Source organism: Rana temporaria, chromosome 5, assembly GCF_905171775.1.
Source record: "Rana temporaria chromosome 5, aRanTem1.1, whole genome shotgun sequence".
NCBI lineage: Eukaryota > Metazoa > Chordata > Amphibia > Anura > Ranidae > Rana > Rana temporaria.
Genome location: NC_053493.1, coordinates 359437129 through 359456794, shown reverse-complemented (window position 1 = coordinate 359456794; position 19666 = coordinate 359437129). Strand labels below are relative to the sequence as shown.

The following is a 19666-nucleotide window of genomic DNA, read 5'->3' as shown; positions in this document are numbered from 1 at the left end:
GTACTGTTCAACATCTATCTTCGCCCTCTCTTTGATATTATCAGTAGCCAAGAACTACTCTATCACTCTTATGCAGACGATACGCAATTGTATTTTCGCATCTGCAACAAAAAGGATCATCATCTCAGTTTAGAGAAATGTCTCTCTTCGATAGAAAACTGGATGACTAAGAGTTATCTTAAACTCAACAGTTCAAAAACAGAACTTCTTATGTTTCACGCCAGCCGAAAGAGTCAACTGGCAACAACCTGGACACCGCCGCCCATTCTGGGCCAAAGCATCACCCCTAGCTCCAAAGTCAAAAGTCTCGGGGTCATCTTCGACACCTTCATGACAATGGACGCACAAATAGGGTCAGTAGTCAGCGGAGCGCACCATTTGTTGCGCCTACTACGCAGACTTATTCCATTTATCCCCAAAGAAGACGTAGCAGTCGTGGTGGGAACAATTGTGAATTCCAGACTGGACTATGCAAATGCCCTTTACCTCGGGCTCCCAAAGTACCAAATCGCTCGTCTGCAAGTCGTACAGAATACGGCCGCCAGACTGGTGACTGGGAAAAAACCCTGGAAATCAATCTCACCTTCACTGAGAACCCTTCACTGGTTGCCAGTAAAAGACAGAATTTTATTTAAAGCACTCTGCCTGACACATAAGTGCATCCATGGGAAGGCGCCGCAATATCTTTGCGACAAGATAGAACCTCACAATTCTAATCGCGTTCTGCGATCCACTGACCAAAATCTGGTCAAGGTGCCAAAAACCAAATACAAGTCCAAAGGAGAAAGAAGGTTTGCTTTTCAAGGTCCGAGACTATGGAACGCTTTACCAACCAGCGTTCGGTTGGAGGAAAACCACCTGACTTTCAGAAGACAGATCAAAACTCTGCTCTTTTGATGTCATGAGACACGAAACATCAAGCGCCCAGAGGCGATTCAGTTCGCATGCGCCGCGCTATATAAGTTTTTCATTCATTCATTCATTCACAATCGGCGCTTCATTTACATGTATGGTAATGAATCGTGAATTCATTACCATACAACACGCCCCCTACCTGCCTATTTTGAATTAGGCGGGGTTACACTGGGCCATTTGCGCTACGCCGACGTAACTTAGGAGGCAAATGCTTTGTGAATACAGTACTTGCCTCACTATGTTACGTCGGCATAGTGCAAATGGGATGCGCTACGCCAACCTAAAGATAGGCGGCTGTACCCGAATCTAGCTAATAGTTGGTAAGGTTGAGCAAAGACATTGCTCCATACAGTTCAACCCCAGCTATAACTGAATTTCTGATATCAACTTAGTCCCAGCATCACTAGTCTAGACTCAGAAGCTAATACAGTATATACTATGAGAAAACACAATTTTTCTGATATTAGTACAAAGGCAAGGTGGTAACACATACGTTTAGTCTAAAAAACATGATAACAAAGGAAATAAAAGTGCCTTGTACCACCAATGAGCGCCTCCCTGTCTTTATGTAGATTAGAAAACAGGTTGTCCCCGTTGCTACATTTATATCCATTGGCTATACCTTGCCATTGCTCATGATCTTTAGGTTATGCCAGCGCTGATCTAACACATTGGCTTTTTTTCCAAACTTCAGGAAGAGAGATCCAGAACCATGGTTAACAGAGAGGGAAAGAGATCCATTGTGAAGCACTAAATAAGAGAAGCACAAAATTAACATATGATCAATACATAATTTGCTAAGACAAATTAATTCCAAGCTGCTCCTCCACACTCCCACCTTTAAACCCGGGTGTCGGTGGGTTGTAGAAGCCATCACGGCTTGCCGACCAAGTGCTAAAAAGAAAGCAGCTGTACACCAGAGGGATCACTGGTGTCCTATTCTTATTGGGAAGGATATCCACATTGACAGCCCTCATCTAGGACCACGCTTCCAACGCTTTCACCTATAGGGCTTAGTCGTAGACTAAGTGATCTCTCCGGTGTGCAGTGACTTTCTTCTCAGCACATCATTTACTAAGCTTAGAGCCCAAATTTATATTTTGTTATGGATAGAAGGGGGAAGGAGTACAGCCTTTGTAATTTTTTAATTGCTGTCTTTGTTCCTAATTGGGAAATTCGGCTCACTTCCTGTCAGGGCAGGAAGTGACAGGAAATCTCTCCAATCAGAACACACACAAAAACACATTTGAGTGAAAAAGGTTTAGTCTGATGATATTTTTATTGCTGGCTGGGCCTTTCTGTCCTGGTGACAACCACATTATTAATTGTATGGATGTCACAGGCAAGTGAAAAAAAAACTTATTTTTTTTTATCCAGAAAAAAGTTTATTGAAGAACAGGTAAAACACAGGTTGCTTTAACTGACTTCATCTGCAGATGGGAGTTCATCCCTTTGATCTGTAGATGAATAAACAGAAAGATACAAAATGAAACAATGTTTCATTGTAGCTTACTGTATTCACAGCTGAGCAATGTTGTTTATAAACATTGCCAGACTGCTTTTTTTACAGCTCCAATTGCCGGGACCTTCTCTGTGTACTCGGCATTTCACAATTGCTGTGTACTGTGACAGGGGGATCCTGGCAGCAGAGCAGAAGGACTGGACGTACTAGACACACCCTGTGTACAATGATGACATTTTGTTTGGGGGTGTCTAGCGTGCTCTGTGTCTGCAACTGGTTAATGCATCCTATGCATTAATGTAAGAAACCTTTCTAAATCACAGAACCCCCACTGACCCCCCCTTATACTGACCTGATCTCTATCCAGCTCTGTGCATGTGAGCAGTGGCTCTCCAGGCTTTGTCCCTCCTCACCGAGTAGACTGATAGCAAAGGAAGCTGTTGGCTCCCACTGCTGTCAATCAAAATCTGTGACGAGGGAGCAGGGTGCAAGGCCGAGCTGCCCTGTCTGTGTCAATGGACGAAGACAGGATGGCTCGGGAGCGAGCCTGTATGGAGCACCGGTTGAAGACCCGACCCAGGACTCGGGCTGCTTTGTGAAAAACCTCTGCACAGAGCAGGTGAGTATAACTTTTTTATTATTTTTTGTAAAAAGAAGCAAAGGTTTAATATCACTTTAAGTCTATAGGGGCAATAAAACAACATTTACTCCTCTTGCTCCTCCTCATACCTACACCAGTCCCCGCAGTGTCTTCTCCCCCAAGCTCTAGTGGTCTATGGTCCTGATGTAATGGCGGACTGCGGCCTCCCCGGAGATGTGTGAACTGGCTCCATTGAGAGCCAGTCACACTCTCCTGTCATGCGAATTGGATGCAAAGAAAACCGCATCTAATTCACATATGTGTGAACCCAGCCTAAAGCTTTTATGTTAGCTTTGAAGAGGTATTAATTATTTACTGCTCTATCCACAAAAAATGTTTTCTTTGGAGTTGGACTTTATAAGTAATAAGGAGATTTCATATTCATTGTATTATGGACTAATTTGTTTTGCTTTTTGCACCTTAACCACTTAAGGACCCTCCACTGTATATGTACGTCCTCTTTTTAAACATGGATATCTCAGTAACGGCAGCAGCTGCTGCCACAACTGAGATATCCATGTTTTCAGCGGGCGGCCGTGTAAACGATAACGGCGGTCTCCGCGGCGGATTCGCCGCGAGATCGCCGTTATCGGTGGCGGGAGAGGGGCCCCCCCCTCCCGCCGCTTTTCCGCGCCCTCCGCCGCTTACCCGAGCCGTCGGTAGCGGCGGAGGAGATCCGATGCTGCCGCCTGGAGAGTGAGGACTTGAGTGAGGGCAAGATGGCCCCCACCCGTCCTCATAGCTCTGCTGGGCGGAAGTGACGTCAAAACGTCAGTCCCGCCCAGCCTCTTAAAGAGACAATTTTTTTTCTGTAATTTTTTTAAATGACAAATTTTCCTTTTTTTTTTTTTTTTTTTTTGCATTTAAGCCTAAATATGAGATCTGAGGTCTTTTTGACCCCAGATCTCATATTTAAGAGGACCTGTCATGCTTTTTTCTATTACAAGGGATGTTTACATTCCTTGTAATAGGAATAAAAGTGATCATTTTTTTTTTGTTTTTTATATTTTAGTGTAAAAAATAATAAAATCAATAAAATTAAATAAGAAAACAAAAAAAAATTTTTTTTAAAGCGCCCCGTCCTGACGAGCTCGCGCGCAGAAGCGAACGCATACGCGAGTAGCGCCCGCATATGAAAACGGTGTTCAAATCACACAAGTGAGGTATCGCCGCGATCGTTAGAGCGAGAGCAATAATTATAGCCCTAGAGCTACTCTGTAGCTCAAAAAATGCAACTTATAGAATTTTTTAAACGTCGCCTATCTAGATTTTTAAGGGTAAAAGTTTGACGCCATGCCACGAGCGGGCGCAATTTTAAAGCGTGACATGTTGGGTATCATTTTACTCGGCGTAACATTATCTTTCACAATATATAAAAAAATTGGGCCAAATTTATTGTTGTCTTATTTTTTAATTAAAAAAAGTGATTTTTTTCCCAAAAAAGTGCGCTTGTAAGACTGCTGCGCAAATACGGTGTGACAAAAAGTATTGCGATGACCGCCATTTTATTCTCTAGGGTGTTAGAAAAAATAAATATATAATGTTTGGGGGTTTTAAGTAATTTTCTAGCAGAAAAAACTGTTTTAGTCTTGCAAACACCAAATCTGAAAAACACCTGAGGTCTTTAAGTGGTTAAAGTAGAGAAAGAAGTTTATTCAATAATGGCAATATCTGTTCTATGGTGCAGTTACTCAGCAAAAGGCATCCTCACCCAGAGCGATGAAATCCCCCGAGTCTCCACGACTGCTGGCGGACATGGGACCATTGTACAGCAGAAGGCCATCAGGTACGTCAGTGATGAAGTCCAGAGAAATCTGACTTTCATAGCAGAGCTGCAGGGGTGGAAACCAGGCATATGCAGGGGCAGTAAAGGAGCGTTTTGTCTGCTGACACTCAGGTCCATGGTACGCAGGTGGACATTCACATCTGAGGAGCAAAGCACAGCTTCATCTTAACACAAGAAAGTTGAATGTGTGGGTTTTTATTCCTATTGCTGAAAATTATATTAGCATACCAGTACCATTGAGTTGGGTAATAATGACAACCATTATCAGCGCTTAGACACAGCGACAACGCTGTAATTGGCGCTATATAAGTGTAAACATTATTATTATTATTATTATACAGTAATATCCTTTGCCAAACACAAATGATGTAAATTCCTCAAGCCTGGGTTTGTGCAAGACAGAAAAAGGAAGCACAGGATGGTTTCCAAACATTTCCAGTCACAGCAGAGCCACACTAGCCATATCAGCCAGTAAGATGACCACTAATAATGTCCGAAACTTGAATGCTGCAGCAGAGTTGCCACCTTTTCTTCAACTTTTGGGTGCTAGATTTGAGCTAAACAACCCCCAAACATCACAGCTACATACAATATAATCAGTTTATGGATGAAGAAATGACAAATGGTCTTGCCTTGAAGAACAGAGAGAAACAGAAAAGGCTGTTCTTAAAAAAATAAAATATCAAAGATCAAGAAGGAGCACACTGAGGTTGTGTAGCTGTCTTTAATGTTAAAAGTAAAAAGTAAAACACTCACAGACTAAAATCTTTGTACAATGAGTATATAGTAAGAGGAAACATGTGGCTGGAACTGCCACTGCAGCCACCAACACAGGTGTCCACATAGAGTGTAGCTGTGAGACTGGTGGTTGGAAGGCATTGAAAGACACACACCTCTTCAGATTTCCCCCCTTGGTAGAAACCATGCCTATGCGCAATTCTAGGATAATGTTGCTTGGGAACACATTTCGGGGATGCATTAATTTAGCAACTGTGAACCCTGTCCATTGTACTAAGAATCTCTTTCCAACCACCAATCAGATTGGCAAGTCTGCTTTGGATGTTAGAATGTAATTAGTACAAATAAAAACTGCTCCAATAAAAAGAAACTAGCAACCAGGTGCTAGTACAAAAATACCAAAGAATAAAGTCTTTAAAACCCAAATCTAAATAAATAGTTAGGGTTGCAAATGAAAAAAAGTCCCAAATGTGTAGAGTGGATCACATCAGAGCCCACAGACAGGACAAACAGCACCACCGTGAATTGGACTTCTGTGAAGAAACCACCACCTTATGGAAAGCCGCTTACCGGAACAAACAGGCTCGTAAGCAATAAGCATAAATCCATCCGAGGGTTGAGACACCGGACTGCAGGGATTCCAATGAACAGATATACAATGATGAGCTAAATGCTCGTAGAGAAAAGGTCCTGGTTCATGGGTACAGAGAAAAAACGGACCATAGTGTAATTCTGTAAAAAATGTACTAAAAACAAGAAAGAATCGTACTTAAAAACACGAAGAGTTTAAAAGCATATATAAACAGATGCCGGCCGGCACTATAGGAGCCCTTCCTCCTTCCGTTGAGCGCGGACGTCTGTTGATGACGAAACGCGTCTGGGATGGCGTACACTGACGTCACCGCTCTCAACGGTAGGAGGAAGGCCTCCTATAGTGCTGGCCGGCATCTGTTTATATATGCTTTTAAACTCTTCGTGTTTGTAAGTACGATTCTTTCTTGTTTTTATAAAAAAAATTATGGAATTACACTATGGTCTGTTTTTTCTCTGTACCCATGAACCGGGACCTTTTCTCTACGAGCATTTAGCTCATCATTGTATATCTGTTCATTGGAATCCCTGCAGTCCGGTGTCTCAACGCTCGGATGGATTTATGCTTATTGCTTATGAGCCTGTTTGTTCCGGTAAGCGGCTTTCCATAAGGTGGTGGTTTCTTCACAGAAGTCCAATTCACGGTGGTGCTGTTTGTCCTGTCTGTGGGCTCTGATGTGATCCACTCTACACATTTGGGACTTTTTTTCATTTGCAACCCTAACTATTTATTTAGATTTGGGATTTAAAGACTTTGGGCCAGATTCACAGCTGAAATACGCCGGCGTATCTACTGATACTCCGGCGTATTTTCAAATTTGCCGAGTCGTATCTTTAGTTTGAATCCTCAAACCAAGATACGACGGCTTCTGGCTTCGATCCGACAGGCGTACGGCTTCGTACGCCTTCGGATCGTAGGTGTAATACTTTGGCGCCCACTGGGTGGGTGGGTATGCTAATTAGCTGTTTACGGCGATCCACTAAGGTACGAGCGTTCGACGCATTCTCTTACGTCGTCGCTAGTCGGCTTTTCCCGGGGTATAGTTACGGCTGCTATTTCTTGGCTTATATTCAGACTTGCCATGTTAAAGTATGGCAGTCGTTCCCGTATCGAATTTTTTTTTTTTTTTTGCGTAAGTCGTCCGTGAATAGGAAAGGACGTAACGCACGTCGCCTTTCAAAAAATTACATCGGTGCAACGTCATTTCGCGGGAAATTTCAAAACGGAGCATGCGCAGTACGTTCGGCGCGGGAACGCGCCTAATTTAAATGATACACGCCCCATTTGAATTAGGCGGGCTTGCGCCGGACAGATTTACGCTACGCCGCCGCAAGTTTACAGGCAAGTGCTTTGTGAATCAAGCACTTGCCCATAAAACTTGCGGCGGTGTAACGTAAATGCAATACGTTACGCCGTATTCTATGTGAATCTGGCCCTTTATTCTTTGGTATTTTTGTACTAGCACCTAGTTGCTAGTTTATTTTTATTGGCGCAGTTTTTATTTGTATTATGTTGTTTGTGTTTATCCCATCAAATTGCTGCCTTTGATCTATATTAATTACATTTTTTATTGTTTAGCGCAGTTTTTCCTCTCGCAGAATGTAATTAGTGTCACATTAGAAAAGTTGTCCTGCACATGTTTCATAAATAAGACCCTCCCCACTAGTGAGGATTTCTCTGGAATTTGGCTACAGTATTTTACACAACATTCAGACTGAGGTAATCAGAGAACATTTTCTGATTGTATTGTCTCCTGGATAAAATTGCAGTGTGGAAACATTCACGTATTTTTTTTGCTTATTAGCATAATCCATAGCTTACCTGTATCCAAGTGCAGTGTCTATGCAGGTGCCTCCATTAATGCATGGGTTGACTGGATAGGAGGAGCAGGATAGATGCCGATACTCTCGGGCAGCACAGGAGCACTGGACTTGTGTCACCACAGTCACTGATCCGAAGGAGACGTTGGGGGATCTGATCATAGTGGGCATGTGTTTGTAGGTTTTCCCAGTAATACATCCAGTCTTGTGGCTGCACTGTGCCTTATCACACTCATATTCTCCAATCTGATCCACTTGTACCCCCAGTGCAGATTCTATCTGTGGAGAATATAATGTCATGCCCTCTTATGTACATTAGACACTTGTTACTGATTATGAAACAAAAATAGACAATACAAGATTATATACCGTATTTTCCGGCGTATAAGACGACTTTCTGGATGCAAAAACATGCATCCAAAGTCGGGGGTCGTCTTATACGCCGGGTACGGTCTCAATACTCACTTTTTTTTTCCCAGCGGTGACAGTCCCCCATGCTGCGAGCGCGAGCGTGAATGATTTCAAAGCCGCGCCTTCTCTTCAGAGTGTTCTGTGATAGGAGGAACAAAAATCTTCCCAGCAGCGCCTCGGTTCTGTGTTCCTCCTATCACAGATGCCTTCTCATCCTCGGAAGAGATGAGAAGACGTCCGTGATAGGCGGAAACAGAACAGAGGCGCTGCTGGGAAAATTTGTGTGCCGCCTATCACAGAACACTCTGAAGAGAAGGCGCGGCTTTGAAATCATTCACGCTCGCGCTCGCAGCATGGGGGACTGTCACCGCTGGAAAAAAAAAAAGTGAGTGTTATTGCACTGGGGGGGGGGGGGGGCAACAAGTTCAGGCACAGTGGGGGCAAGTGATGACACAGTGAGAGGCAAGTGAGGGGCAAGTGATAGCAATGTGGGGGCATGTAATGGCACAATGGCAATGTGGGGGCATGTAATGGCACAGTGGCAATGTGGGGGCATGTAATGGCACAGTGGCAATATGGGGGCATGTAATGGCACAGTGGCACAGTCTGGGCATGTAATGTAATGGCACAGTCTGAGGATGTAATGTAATGGCACAGTCTGGGCATGTAATGTAATGGCACAGTGAGGAATGTAATGTAATGGCACAGTGAGATTTGAAAAAGCCTGTTTCTGTCAGCGGTTCTGGCTCCCCCTCAGCTTCCAGAAAGACTAGAAGGAAGGGGGTAGTCTTATACTGTGAGTATATCCCAAAAATTCCTGGAAAATTAGGGGGTCGTCTTATACGCCGGAAAATACGGTACATAGTCAACAAATCTCAAATGTCCTTTTTAAAACATGTTTCATAAAAAATAAAAAAAATTGTAGGAGGGGAAAAAGTAGCTGGTATTGGTGGTGAACTATGCACAAAACTGGAACACCCAGGAAGAGTCCAAGTAGATATTCCTATGCTTTTATTCAGTACATAAAATAAAACATCTGCTTGTGAGCCACTATCTAAATTCATGTCAGGTCCTGACTAACGGTGTGGCCCCTTAATGGGTTCCACAAAACAAACAGGCCATTCTTGTACCACTTTAGTGTTCCGTCAGCACTCAGTCTTTTCGCCCAGCAGCAGGCTCTCAAAGCAGAGAGAGAGAGTCCTGAGCCTCCATTAGTTCTGAGACTAATAGCAAGATCTGGCTACCAGGTAAGATGTAGACCTCACTTTGTCATTGACCCAGAAAATTTTGAGGGTGGAAAAGGCAGGAAACACAGCATTCTGATGAGTTAATGTATGTGTCATTCCACTCTCTCCTCCTATCAGCTTGTTTTTTTGCCCTGCATCACACCTAATTGGCTCCTTGTGCTGCTTCTCCCTCCATTATCTGAGCTCAGCTGTACAGTAGATTGCTAAAAACTTACTTCCAAATCAAATTGAGGACTTACATTGCTTGTATTAAAAGCAAACATGATTACAGAGCTGAAATAATTTGTGCCTTTTATATTTTTCTGCAGTCCAGTTTTAAATAAGTACAGCTATGCTAGCTATGCACTATAAACTACTGTGATATGAAGCTTCCATACCCTGTAATGTTTCCCACACTCTATAAGTTCAGTTGACAGTTTGGCTGAGAGCACAAGCAATTGTGACAATTATCATTTACAGCATGTGTGTTAGGCAGGGTGTGTTTTACAGCATGTGTGTTAGGCAGGGCCGCTGCTACCACTAAGCAAACTAGGCAGCCGCTGCCTAGGGTGCCTGGCCACTGGTGTTCCTACTCTCTTCTCTCTGCAGCAAGCAACTAAGTCTCAGCAGGCAGCCGCCGCTCCATTCGCACATAGTGTCAGAGGCGCTGCGGCGATGGAGGACTTTGTCTATGTCCCGATTGAATGAAAGCAAGCAGACATTCATTGATGGGCGCTGGTAGGCTGCATTTGATGGGTGCTGGTGGGCTGCATTTGATGGGTGCTGGTGGGCTGCATTTGATGGGTGCTGGTGGGCTGCATTTGATGGGTGCTGGTGAGGTTGCATTTGATGGGTGCTGGTGAGGTTGCATTTGATGGGTGCTGGTGAGGTTGCATTTGATGGGTGCTGGTGAGGTTGCATTTGATGGGTGCTGGTGGGCTGCATTTGATGGGTGCTGGTGAGGTTGCATTTGATGGGCGCTGGTAGGTTGCAGTTGATGGGCGCTGGTGGGCTGCAGTTGATGGGCGCTGGTGGGCTGCAGTTGATGGGCTGCATTTGATGGGCACTGGTAGGCTGCATTTGATGGGCTCTTTATTAAAAAGGTGGGGTATACATGGGCAGGGCAAATGGGGTGGAGTCAGTGGAGCCAATGGAGGGGAAGCAAAATGAGGTTTCGCCTAGGATGTCAAAAATCCTTGCACCAGCCCTGGTGTTAGGGAACTGGTAAATTGATGGGTTTACTTCTACTTTAATGAATTTTAGCAAGACTCTGGTTAACTGCCATGTGATTAATCTCTCTCAATGATCTCTTGCAAACAGTTTGTTTAACTATCAGGTAGTTTTAACCAGAAAGAATAGGAAAAGAACATGGCAGAGTCAGGGGCAGACTGACAACTCATGGGGCCCCCGGGCAAAATGAGATTATGGGGCCCCCGGACAATAGAAGATTATGGGGCCCCCAGGCAATAGCTTGTGGGGACACTCAGTATACACACACACACACACAGTATTCATACACTCACAATACACAGTATACACACACTGAAAAAGTACTGGAGAGGCGGGGCAGCTATATTCTTGGGATTTTTAGACTAAAATGGCGTTGGTAAGGGACATTTCAGGGACAGATGTAAAAAAAACACAGATTTTTACATACTGTCCCTAGTTTTACTGAGGATGGCAACCCTGATGGGGCCCCCTAGTGTCATGGGGCCCTCGGGCAGTGCCCTAGTGCCCGAATGGTCAGTCCACCCCTGGGTAGAGTATTTCCTTAATCGAGCCATGTTGGCAGAACTGAGATTGAACAGTGGAAAGATTGTAGCACACCTTGTCTAGGTGGGAAGCCACAATCCCATTCAGTTTTTCAGACTGGTAATAGGGAGGTCTGGACACTGTAAACCAGACATCAGTTGCGTTATCCATGCCAGGAACATTCAATACACTGAACAGGTTCACATTCTCCCATCTACAGGGGATTATGTCTGACAGCAGATCCCTCATCTGTTCATATCTACTTCCAATGCTGGGTGTCTGAGCTATAAATTCTTCAGCTGTGATACCTGGAGATATAAGACATTGGGAAAAAAATTAGTATTTGAAGATGAAAAAATAAACAGGTTAAAACATTTACTGCATAATTGTATCCAACCAACAGGTTGAGCTCTAGCCTTCTTTTCACATGTTTTACTATTTCAGCTGTGCTAAAAGAAGCCATTTGCATACCAAAAAAAAAAAGATAATAGCAGGAATGCATGAAATCAGACTTAAAGGGGAGTTCCAACCACAATTTCACTTTTTAAATATAAATACCCCTGTAATACACAAGCTTAATGTAGTCTAGTAAAGTTAGTCTGTAAACTAAGGTCCGTTTTGTTAGGTTGTTAGAGCATTTAGTTTGTTTATAATCTAGAAATAGACCGTGGCCATCTTAAGTGTGGGCATCATGAAGCCAGACTGTATGACTTCCTGGATTTCAGCCTTGCTTAGTGCTGCACAAGCGATGTAATAGGTTTCAGTCAGGTTTCCATAGCAACGGGAGTGTCAGAGGACGTTGCCGCCCCTTCTATATGCAAATAGGCTATTTGCAAGGACTACTGGGATACATGATGCCTATCCCAGAAACCCTTGCGAATAGCCTTGTGACTTAATAGCCTAGGCTAATAAGGAGGAGGAAGTAATGAAGGACTACAAAACAAAGGTATTTACAAGCAACAAAATAAATAAACATTGTCCATTCTGAACACTATGAGATTAGGGCATGCAGCACAGACAAACATAAAAAAATGGGTGGAACTCCACTTTAATTTGCCCATTCTTTAAACTGGAAATGTTTCTGTATTTTTTTCAAAGCCCATCTTTGTTTAACCCATTTCTTATATTGGCAGTTTTGTGGACAGTTGCGGGGCTTTCCTCACCTTGAAGTCTTATGGCTCCAGCGTTATGAGCTTCTTTCTCAGTAATGTCAGTGAGCACAACCTTTACTGTAGAGACCACATCAGGCCACATGCCATCTGTCACTCTCACCCTCATTTTATACATCCCTGGCAGAGCCCCTTCTCTGATGGTCAGCATGCCGGTAGCATCATGGAGAGTGAAAATCCTGCAATGTCAAAGCATTAAGGTTACCCTGATGTTTTGAAGTGTAGCTAAATAAAGCATAACACACTTTTAAATGAAATATGTCATAAGCAATAAAATAAACATAGGCCCAGATCCACGAAGAACTTACGGCGGCGTATCTATTGATACGCCGCGTAAGTTCTACGATGTGCCGGCGTATCTTTGTTTTGTATTCACAAAACAAGATACGCCTGAATGTGGGCTAGATCTGACTGCCGTACGTCTTAGTACGCCGTCAGATCATAGGTGCATATTTACGCTGGCCGCTAGGTGGCGCTTCCGTTGATTTCCACGTAGAGTATGCAAATTAGCTAGATACTCCGATTCTCAGAACGTACGTCCGCCCGGCGCATTTTTTTACGTCGTTTGCGTAAGGCTTTTTCCGGCGTATAGTTACCCCTGCTCTATGAGGCGTACGCAATGTTAAGTATGGACGTCGGGCCAGCGTCTAATTTTCCGTCGTTTGCGTAAAACGTTCGCGAATAGGGCTTTGCGTAAATTACGTTCACGTCGTCTAGGCATTGAGCGGGCGTAATTTAATTAGAAAATTTGACGTGATACTGAGCATGCGCGCTCATGCGCCGTTCGAAAAAAGCGTCATTTACGTGGGGTCATGCTTAGTTTACATAAAACACGCCCCCCTGTTCCTCATTTGATTTAGGCGCGCTTACGCCGGAACATTTACTCTACGCCACCGTAACTTTAGACGCAAGTGCTTTGTGAATACAGCACTTGCCTCTCAAAGTTGCGGCGGCGTAGCATAACTACGATACGCTACACCCGCTTAATTTTACGCCTATCTACGTGGATCTGGCCCATAGTGTATATAGAAGCTTGACAGCATTTATATCATTGCTTTGTTCAGAGTTTACACTTCCCAGTAAAGAAGAGCAACAAGGACAATATGTTATTGTGCTCTTAAAAATCACACAGAAAATGTAATTATTACTGAGTGCATGTAGCCAGTGTTCTAGATATAGATATGCGTAGATTTCGATTTTAGACTATAAGCTCTTTTGGGCAGATTTCTTATTCATGGTGTTCCACACATTTGTGCGTGTTTTAATTTTATTGCTAAAGACCAAGCACTGAGGATCTTGATGGCGCCAAATAAAACAGACTTTGAAGCCTCGTACACACGACCGGGAATCTCGTCAGGAAAAAAACGTTGTTTTTCTCGACGGGATTCTTGTCAAGCTTTCCTTGCATACACACTAGCCCAGATTCAGGTACGAGTTGCGCTTTATTTGCGGAGGCACAGGGCAACGATTTTGCCCTGCGCCCACGCAAATATTTTGCGCTGGCCTCGATTCACGGAGCAGTAGCTCCGTAAATTGCGAGGGCGCCCCGGCAAAATTGCCCGGCGTAAGCGCTCCCAATGTAAATGATCCCGCCGGGAGCGGGAATCATTTAAATTAGGCGCGTTCCCGCGCCGATTGTAAAGCGCATGCGCCGTCGGGAAACTTTCCCGACGTGCATTGCGGCAAATGACGTCGCAAGGACGTCATTTGCTTCAAAGTAAACGTGAATGGCGTCCAGCGCCATTCACGTATCACTTACGCAAACGGCGTGAAATTCAAATTTCACGACGCGGGAAGGGCGGGTATACTTTAGCATTGGCTGCCCCTACTATTAGAAGGGGCAGCCTTACGCTAAAAATGCCGTACGGAAACTCCGTACCTTGCGTACGCAGGGCCCGCGCAACTTTGTGAATCGGTGTTAGTATGCAATTTGCATACTATACGCTGATCACAATGGGAGTGCCCCCTAGCGGTCAACGCAAGAATGCAGCCTAAAATCTACGTGGCATAAGAGCCTTATGCCACGCAGATTTTAGGCTGCAGTCGGCGTAACGAGTTCTCTGAATCAGGAGAACTTGTTACGCCGGCGCAAGTCAGCAATTGCGCTGCATAACTATGGTTACGCAGGCGCAATTGCTACCTGAATCTTGGCCACTGTCAATCCAAAATCTCGTCGGTCTAAAGTGCGGTGAAGTACAACACGTACCACGGCAGTATAAAGGGGAAGTTTGATTCCAATGGCGCCACCCTTTGGGCTCCTTTTGCTAATCTCGTGTTACTTAAAAGTTTGGTGAGAGACGATTAGCGCTTTTCAGTCTTCGTGCTTTCAGATCGTTTTCTGCTGTTCAGAATGCTGACGAATGTGCTATCTCCATTACGAACGCTAGTTTTAACAGAAGGAGCGCTCCCGTCTCATACTTGATTCTAAACATGTGCGTTTTTTTTAAGACTCGGAAAAGCATACACACGACCGGTTTTCTCATCGGAAAACAGTCCAAAGAGAATCCAGACGAGAAAATTGAGAATCCTGACGAGAAAATAGAGAACAGGTTCTCTATTTTTCTCGTCGAGATTCCCAGTAGTTTTCATTTTTTTATTATTTCACTTACCTTGATTTACTTTCTAGTTGATACAATTTGTGTTCCCAGTCATCTTGGTCTGGTGCTACAACTTTTCCAAGAGCAATGGCTGGCTGAATCCCTTGGAAAAATAAAATGGTACTTTTCATTATTTGTGGAGGAAATGTTGATTTTATTATGATACAGTGCATTTTTTGGGAAGGGGAATGACCTGTCTATTTTATAACTACCGTGTTTCCCCGAAAATAAGCCTGGGTCTTATATTAATTTTGGGAACAAAAGACCCAGTAGGGCTTATTTTCAGGGTAGGTCTTATAATGTGCTGTTTCTCTCTCTCCCTGCCTGTCAGGAAGCCTCAGTTTGAAAAAAGTAAAAATGCCTGTAAAATGCCAAAATCCTGTTACAGCTGTTACAGTAGCACACAATACATTACACAATGTGTGTGCCCCTGCAATCCAATGGTGCCAAACGCCTCAGCTCTGCTCTCCTCCACCTCTCCCAGCCCCGCCCCCCCCCCCCGCAGAAATAAAGATCTGTAGCATTTTAGTGCTTAAGTCTGGATTGCGTGAGTTAAATACGGTATACCTTGTGAAGACAGGAGTATCGGTATGCACACAGTGTGACATGTTGATTTAGTGCAGAGCCTCTGCACTGAGACTGCACCTTCCGTGACTGCAGTGGAAGGAGGGGCCCCCGAGATCCCCCACCGACACCCGGGAGGAGGAGACCAGCAGGGAGATAAGCTGAGCGCCACTCTGTACCAAAGGCACCTGACACGGCTAGATCAAAGAGACACATACACAGCACACTGCCATACCAGAGAGGATTATAGGAGTACACAAGTATCTCAAACTAGGGCTTATTTTCGGGGTAGGGCTTATATTGCAGCCCTCCTGGAAAATACCCCTAGGTCTTATTTTTGGGGAAACACGGTAGGAATAACATTCATGCAGTAATGGTGGCTTTCGATGAGCACATACATAGTCACATATGTGGAATTATCGCTTTAAAGGGACAATGGGCCAGATTCACAAAGCAGATACGACGGCGTATCTCCTGATACGCCGTCGTATCTGTTGTTCTATCATAGAATCAGTTACGCATAGATAGCCATAAGATCCGACAGGTGTAATTGTTTTACACTGTCGGATCTTAAGATGCAATACCGCGGCCGCCGCTGGGGGGAGTTTGCGTCGTAAACCAACGTCGGGTATGCAAATTAGGAGTTACGGTGATTCCCGACGGTTTTTCGCGTTCGCTACATCGCCGCTAGTCTAGTTTCCCGTCGCAAAGTTAGGTTTTTTTTTTGGTGCCCTAACTTTAGTCAGCAAGCGTATTGCTGTCTAAAGTATGGCCGTCGTTCCCGCGTCGAAATTTAAAAAATAACGTTGTTTGCGTAAGCCGTCCGGGAATACGGAATTACGCTACGCGCGTCGCCGTTCGAAAAAATTACGTCACGATGCGCAAAGCACGACAGGAGTTCGGAAAAGGGAGCATGCGTGGTAGGTCCGGAGCGGGAGCGCACCTAATTTAAATGGCACACGCCCATTTAAATTGGCCCGCCTTGCGCCGGAGGCCACCGGCGTAGGTTTTCATCGCAAGTGCTTGGTGAATCAGGCACTTGCGATGAAAACTTGCGGCAGTGTAACGTATCTACGATACGTTACGCCGCCGCAATTCTTTGTGAATCTGGCCCAAACCTACTAGGGTCAGTTATTTCTTGGTGCTCCAGGATCATGATTACTGGATCTGGATCACCCCCACCATAAATTCTTCATCTTCTTGCTGCATTTTCTGTTATGCAGAAGAAGAGATTCTCTCTATGAATTGCTAACATTTCTTTATATGATTAACTGCTCCAAGGTAATGTATCTCAGTGCCATCTCTCTCTTAAGGTGCTTTTAGCTCGTCTTTGTCTCATAGCTTTTACATGTACTTCAAGACTGCTCTCCACATCTGCTACTGTTATCTTCAATTGTTACCACCCCAATAAAATATCCAAGACATCTCTCACATTTAGTATTATTACATTTACTCTAGAATGCTCTTCATTCCCCTATTAGGTTGTCTGTATTTCAAAGGCTCTATGAGAGGGCAACTCTTCAGTAAAGTCTATCAAATTGGCCAGTGATCTATTAGCTCATACTCCATACAACGACACCTCCACCCCTCTAACCTAATTATATACATTCATACTCTTTCATTATGCTTAGTAGTTACTGTGTACCTCCATGTTTATGATTCAGTAACATCCTGAAAATTAGATTTCTGCACTTCTAAAAGCTGTATGCACTCATATATACTGTATATTACAGCCATCCTATAGGTCCAATATTGTATGGTGTTAGTGTTTTGTTTGATTAGTAATGTTACAATCACAATTTTCAGAATGGCAAAAAATGTTGTCAACTGATGTTACCAATTTTTGAATAAAATTATTTATGCATATATTTTTTTCTTTTGAATTCAACCACTTTTGATTCAATAGAAAGATTGTTTAAAATAATCAGTAGAAAAGGAGACTACCAGATAAGGCTGAGAGACATTTGGACATGTTAAGTACAATGTCAATAAGGTCAATGTTCAACGGCCATATCTACATACTGTATATGAGACAGGTCCTCATCAATTAGGTGTAGCTGGGTGTAAATAATTATTGTATAATACTGACATGTTGTGTTGGAACGTCACCTCAAGTGTATGCATACACACCATAATAAGTTGTCTATCTGTGTACCTGGTAATTAGACATCTATATAACTGTGCTTGTGCAACACATACCAGTTCATATCGCTCCAGGTGGACTAAAGGGTGATGGCACAACCAGTGTGTATTGCATACATTTTTCTCTTGAATTCCACCACTGTTCATGCAATAGAAAGATTTATGCAATGCTTGCTGTTTGTGATGTCATTCTCATCCCTTAGAATTACTTCTGCTCTGACAAAAATGATTATTTTCATTCACATCTGTCCTGTCAATTTTGGCAGCTCTGTCCTGCTTCTGTGATTGGACTTCAGAAACTGGTACAGTGTCAGTCTGTCCATGCAAGATACTGTATCCCTGTCTGATAGGTGGAGTAGCTGTGTCTAAAGCCACTTATTACTGTGTCTGTATGCCCCATGTTGGCATGGTGTCCAACATAGCATTTGCAGTGACAAAGCAGTGTAAGACTGGCCATAAAAGAGATTACTTTGATGCGGTTGGCCAGCTTAACCTCCCTGGCGGTATGATTCTTTCTGAAAAAACATGCTGAAAGCGGTACAATTATTTGCAAGGAAATTTGGCGTTTTATACTGTAGGCCTGTGATTTTTAGGAATAACTCACTTAAATCTGACCAAACAAGAATCTAATAGGCATCCCGGGTATGACATTTTTTTAAAAACAAAATTTTAAATTATAATATAATAAATAATTATAAATAATTATAGCAAGTAATAATATCATTAAAATAAAAATTATTCAATAATGTAATCAACTCAAAATCACTGAAATTTGCTCAGTTGCAGAATTGTCGCTGTCATTATTATTATTTTTTTTTGACGAATTTCCCCGCAAATCGCTATCGCACAATTCTGCAAGTGATTATAATTTATTATCGCTGTTTTCTAGCTGATCTAAAACCATTTTTGACATAAAGGGACACTTTTGGTTGCTATGGACAATCTACAGTTTTCAGGCAGAAAGAAAGGTTTTTATTATATAAAATGACATGTAGGACACTGGGCAGACCACTAGGGACAAGGGGTGTGTGTATTTTTTACATACAGTACTGTAATCTATAAGATTACAGTATACTGTATGTATAGTGTTTGTTTACTTTTTTGAATTTGGCACCGATCTCCGCTCCCGTGCGTCGTAACGTCGCAGGGAACGGAGATCGGCGGCACAGGAGGACACTGTGTGAATCGAGCGAGGTCCCGCTCGCTCACACAGCGCGGTGGCATCGCTGGATCCAGGAGAAGGTAAGCCAGCGCACGCTGCAGGCTCTGCATATCTACCCCGAGCGTGACTCGGGGCTACCGATTTTGGTATAAAAAATCAACCCCGAGTCACGCTCGGGGATACCGCCAGGAGGGTTAAGCATGTATTGCAATATGTGTGAGCTAAATATCCCTATTTTTCATAATTTGCTGGAACGTGCGTCATTGACCCAGAACATTTTGGGGGTGGAAAAGGCAGGAAACACAGCATTCTGATGAGTTAATTTATATGTCATTCCACTCTCTCCTATCAGCTTGTTTTTTTGCCCTGCATCACACCTAGCGATACCCATGCTTACAACAGTTTATAGAGAAAACTGAAGATATTTTGGTGCTCCATGACCTACTGTATATACATTTAATTTATATTCTATGGGCCAGATCCACAAAGAAGTTACGCTGGCGTATCTATTGATACGCCAGCGTAACATAAAACACGCCCACATGTTCCATATTTGAATTAGGCGGGCTTACGCCGGCCTATTTACGCTACGCCGCCGCAACTTTGCTTTGAGAATACTGCACTTGCCTGTCAAAGTAGCGGCGGCGTAGCGTAACTACGATACGCTACGCCTGCTTAAATTTACGCAGT

At 43.6% G+C, this 19666-nt stretch overlaps 1 protein-coding gene across 1 annotated transcript in view; it reads right to left on the bottom strand.

The window, feature by feature from the left end:
- LOC120941356 (neural-cadherin-like) overlaps positions 1–19666 on the bottom strand; it is a 140901-nt gene that overhangs the window by 40548 nt on the left and 80687 nt on the right. The window contains exons 19-24 of the mRNA XM_040354693.1: positions 15121–15211; positions 12506–12690; positions 11418–11650; positions 7955–8232; positions 4729–4943; positions 1538–1665 (exon numbers count right to left, since the gene is read on the bottom strand). Coding sequence (XP_040210627.1) covers positions 1538–1665; positions 4729–4943; positions 7955–8232; positions 11418–11650; positions 12506–12690; positions 15121–15211 — 1130 coding nt within the window. The remainder of the gene's footprint in view (positions 1–1537; positions 1666–4728; positions 4944–7954; positions 8233–11417; positions 11651–12505; positions 12691–15120; positions 15212–19666) is intronic.